The 4,884-nt window shown below is 34.6% G+C and overlaps 1 protein-coding gene across 1 annotated transcript; it reads left to right on the top strand.

Annotated features, from left to right (window-relative positions):
* Positions 1–705: 705 nt before the first annotated feature.
* Positions 706–2,000, top strand: LOC142357876 (uncharacterized). The gene is made up of 2 exons (XM_075409368.1): positions 706–1,170; positions 1,598–2,000. Exons 1-2 carry the CDS (start codon positions 790–792, stop codon positions 1,880–1,882), a joined length of 666 nt encoding a protein of 221 aa, XP_075265483.1. The 5' UTR covers positions 706–789; the 3' UTR covers positions 1,883–2,000.
* The last annotated feature ends 2,884 nt before the right edge of the window (positions 2,001–4,884 follow it).

A 4,884-nucleotide genomic window follows, 5' to 3' on the forward strand; every position in this document is an offset into this window, starting at 1 on the left:
CAATAGGTCGTAAATATTCCCTGCTTTTTCTAAGGCGAAACTTTCCGAAACGATTTGACTGCAGGAGTCTATATTTCGTTGCTTTGAATTTTCACATGGTTTAATTTTGTTGAATTTTGATTTTCCATGGAAAATTTTTTTCTTGCAAAATAAATTAACGTATGAAAAATCTTCTGTTGAGGCTGTCTTATTTTAAAAATATTCTTTTAAGAAACCTAAAATTGTTTCGAAAAAATGGGACGAATTGTTCACTGGTAATGCAGATAGTAGATTCCAGACCGAATCAGGATACTTACAGTTTTATTTGGAGTCAGTATGAGCAGGGTACCAGAGAACATTTTTATTGACTCAGCACTGAGCAGAGTTTAGTTGATTCCTTGCTAAGAACAGCTCAAAGATCATGATGAAATTGAAATTTTTGAAGATTAAGTGAAAATGTGATCAATGAGCAGTCTGGTGCTTGCAAAATTCAGGGAAATGGCCAACGGTTCCAGGTGGTTGTTTCAAAAAGGTGGCGTGTATCAATGGACGCTCACTGGCTCACTGGATGCATAAATTTTCATAGAAATATGGTAAGTTGTTGACAGTTTATTCTTGTAAAATACTCAAACTGTTTCGAAGACCATTTGTTCATTACAAACAAAAAAAATGCATGCTCGATATTTACAACTCGACTAAGCTTAAACGCTTCAAATCTTTAAAACACCTTTGCATTCAAAACTACGCCATATAAAAACTAATATCAGTTAATATCAAATTTGGTACATGGTAAAGTAAATAAAAAAGACTATGGCGGCGCCCACAAAAGAAGGCAATTATTACTTATCTAATGAAGCTAATGAGAATAACAGCTCAAGTAAACAACAAAATCTGACTGGTCAATATTTGAATAGTTTGGAAAACGACGGAAACACAAAGGCAAAAAATGTAACAAAAAATTGTCGTAGTGAGAAGTTTTTGATTTCACGGGTTTATTTAGCTCTTCTTATTTCATTGCAACTGATCAGTCTTCTCGCTGTTATAACAATGGGAATTGGTTTTGGAGTTATGATGTCTAAAGTTAAAAGTGAAACTGAGGAATCAAAACTGGAAATTATTAATCTGATGGCAAAAGCGGCAGCAATTGACAGTGGAGTGAAAGACGGCACGGCAGAGCAACTGTTTGCTAAAGTAAGGATAATTTTGCCGTGATAATTTTTACCATAACCGTACCGAACTAAGCGTACACGTCAATTTCATTACTCATCAAGTGTAAATCCAAGTCGACTTTAAATATCACTTTGAGTCCAATTTCAAGTCGATACCTCATTTTAGACTTCAATTGAATTATCAAGTTGATTCCCAAGGATTTGTCCGGGAACCAGTAAATCCAACTTTTAATTTTTTTTGTCAAATTTTTGATTGACCAAAAATTTCGGTTGTGTCTGCGTATATCAAGAAATTTCAATGTAATCATAACAAAACTGATTGATGCCACATTCGGTTTCGAAAAAAATTCGATTTAGTTTTGATTTTGGTGTTATTATACACCTGATTTTAAAGTCGTTAGCAAAAAAGTACAAAATTTGTATGGCAGATAACGGATTTTGTTTTTAAGGTGGAAAAGGCCAACACAAACGTGGACAACTTGAACATGAGCATTGATCTGCTAAATGAAGGTTGCGCTTATGAGTTCTTCCTTGAGGTTAATCTCACTCAAACACGTGTGTCAGCTGTTGATGTTTTATCTGCGGAACTTTCAACTCTGATTGCCAGTCTACACTCACGCGTTGCACAAAACGAAAAAGATATAAGTGGAAATGATTTTGATATCCTTGATTTGGGTACAGCCGCGGATCGTCTCAAACTCAGACTCGATAACGCAAACATACCTGATGCCTAAAGTAAATTGATCTCTTATTATGAAGGATGTATCCAAGAAAAACCAAATATCAGCAAAAATATGCTTCGAGTTAGCCCATTATTTAAAACTGACTGAAATTAGTGATAATTTGCAACAAACTAAATGCGTAAAATAAATTTTACTTTCTGAGGTGGTATTAAATTTCATACGATATTTATCCGATGTGTAGGACAGTAAGTAATGCAAATTTTGGTTCATTTTAACACTAAAACTGCTTATAAACTTTCGAAAACTCCTTTCCTTTGTTATTATTCAAAACTAAATTTAATTTTAACCCGGGTCGAGGTGTCACCGCCCTTCAACGCAAAATTATGTAAGATAAGCGGTTAATGCGGAAACTTTGGTAAGATAAGCGGTGAATGCGGTGAAATTACATAAATCAGGCGGTAAATGCGGTGAAAAAACTTTATCGCCTGGTAGCACTGAAATTACATAATTTCACCGCTGAACTTAGCGGTGCAATTACATAAATTCGCCGCTTCGAAAATAAAGATCCAAATTATGTAAAATAAGCGGTGAATGCGGTGAAATTGCAAAAATTCACCGCTCAACTTAGTGGTGAACTTACATAAATTCACCGCTTAGAAAAAATTGTTACAGACGTTTGAGATCAGCAAAGAATACGGTAAGATTAATGGTGAGTGTGGGAGGAATTGTTAGATTTGCCTTCCCACTAAAACTACCCCTTAATCTTTCATCTTTTTGACACTTTTTTCTAAGCGGTGAATTTATGTAATTTCACCACTAGAGTGAGCGGTGAACTTACAAAAATTCACCACATTTCACCGCTAAAATATGTAATTTCACCGCTAAAAATTGCAAATCTTACAAAAATTCACCGCGCATGTTTTGCAGAAAGTAGAATGAATTCGATTTATATTCAAACAAAAAATAATAGAATTTAGTGAGAGATGGCGCAGTGGAAGAAGAAGTGGATGACATGCAGGAGGTGAGAGGTTCGGACCCTTGTAAGGGCGGTGAAATTACATATTTTAGCGGTGAATTGTGGTGAATTTGTGTAAGATCACCGCTTAGTCTAGCGGTGAACTTACATAATTTCACCGCATTTCACCGCTAAATTACGTACGAAATTTGCGGTGAAAAAACTAACTTTTCACCGCTTATCTTACATATTTTTGCATTTTTTTCTCGACCCGGGAATCAAAAACTTCATTCGACTTTAACATAATAGATACAAAACTAAGTCATGCGAAAAAGAAAAAATTCTTTTAAAAAATGTATGAAAAAATGATGTAGAAACTCATCAAGTTTGAGAAAACTTGAGATGTGGGAAAAAATGGGATCCATTTTCTCCGGGATTTAGTTGGTAGGTTCTAAAATTTTAATACATACGTCCACAGGTGAAATCTTTTTCCTAATATTGTGCTATATAAGGAATCATAGTTTTTAACGAGAAACGTTAAAAAAAGCAAAATTTTGCTACATTGAAACAAAAAATAGACAATTTTTTTCTATAGTGTTTCTTTACTCATTCTCAAAGTTTGATCAAACTCATCGTAAAACATTTTTTCAAAAAAGCAGCAAATTTTTTTTAAAATTAAGAAATCTGTCTACTGTGATTTATATCTGCTCACCTCATTATTTACATACTCCAGACACTCTCCGATGCTTGCCTTCTCCACAAGTGATTCAAGTTACTTCTGTCAAATTGCTTTGTCAAAAGCAGTTCAATAATGACGAACTGCTAATATTACACCTTCTATTTAATTCTAGATAGGGCTTCGATATGAGAGAGCGGATATCTTGCTTTAAAGAAATGCATTTGTCCTTCGTTCAGATTAATTATCAATCAGCAAACTTTTGCAATTTTTTTGTTCAGGCAATTTTTCGATATAAAACCGGTCAGTATACCTTGTGCTTTGTCGTAAAGACTGGATAATAATACAAATATCCATCACCGTATTTAGTTTACCTTCATTATTTCAAGGGTAGCAATTTAGTTCATCTTATCTTCATTTTTTTTTCCTTTAGCAAGACTTAATCTGATTTGTAATATTTTTATGTTTTAACAGCAAACTGTCTGTTCACGATGTAAACAAATTTAGCTTCCTGTCTCGTTGCGTGATCAGCTTATTACCACCCTAACTTCCTGTTCTGATTTCATTTGCGATTTTAGTCTCATTCTCTTTTTTGTGTTGCCAAATCTCAGTTGAAATTGAAATTCGCAATTTGCTTTTCAAAAAGCTAATTCAGAAACTCAACTAGTCATTGGCGACGCGAATTTATAAATCCCAAAGTAAAGTTCAGATATTTACTTAATAAACTTGCAAGCGCGGCGCAAACGGATCAATCTATGGTTCGGCAATAGAATATTGATTACAGCAGTACAGCAGTTGATACACGAAAAGCCCCTCTTCACATAGATGCCTTCTGGGAGAAAGCAACAATCACACCACACCACCTTTTTCGTGGAAGAAGTGGACTAAACAATGGAAACTCGCCTTGCTAGCAAAAGAAGGAATTCAACTTGAAATTCTTCTAAACGGACCATCCTCAAGAGTCATAGATCCACCAGAACATGTATACGAGGAACCGGTAGAAAAACACACACGAGCAACCGAACAAAAAAAGAAAATCCGCAACCAGCAACTGATTGGATGTGTGGGAATGCATGTCCTAGCTTGGTAGATGATGATCACAAAAACATCATTTTCAGTAGTCTTGGACTAGCAGTCGTCTGACAACATTGAAAAGGGTAAATGTGTTAACAAATTTGATAACGAATTAGACTAGATAGTTGCACGAATTAGACTATCAAAGTCACAACTCGTTAAGTCAAAGTTTCATCAAAAGTTTACAACAAAGCACCAAAAGTTAGTCGCGTTCCGAATAACTTACAACGTATAGTTAATGATGAACTTGACCGCTTACAAAAAGGGGGCTATATCGAAAAACTTCTGATGAAAATTTTATTTCATCTATCGTAATTACAGTAAAAAAGTTTAATCTATAAAAATAGT

The sequence above is a fragment of the Convolutriloba macropyga genome, unplaced genomic scaffold, assembly GCF_964194025.1.
Source record: "Convolutriloba macropyga unplaced genomic scaffold, txConMacr16.3 SCAFFOLD_880, whole genome shotgun sequence".
NCBI classification, from domain to species: Eukaryota; Metazoa; Xenacoelomorpha; order Acoela; family Convolutidae; genus Convolutriloba; species Convolutriloba macropyga.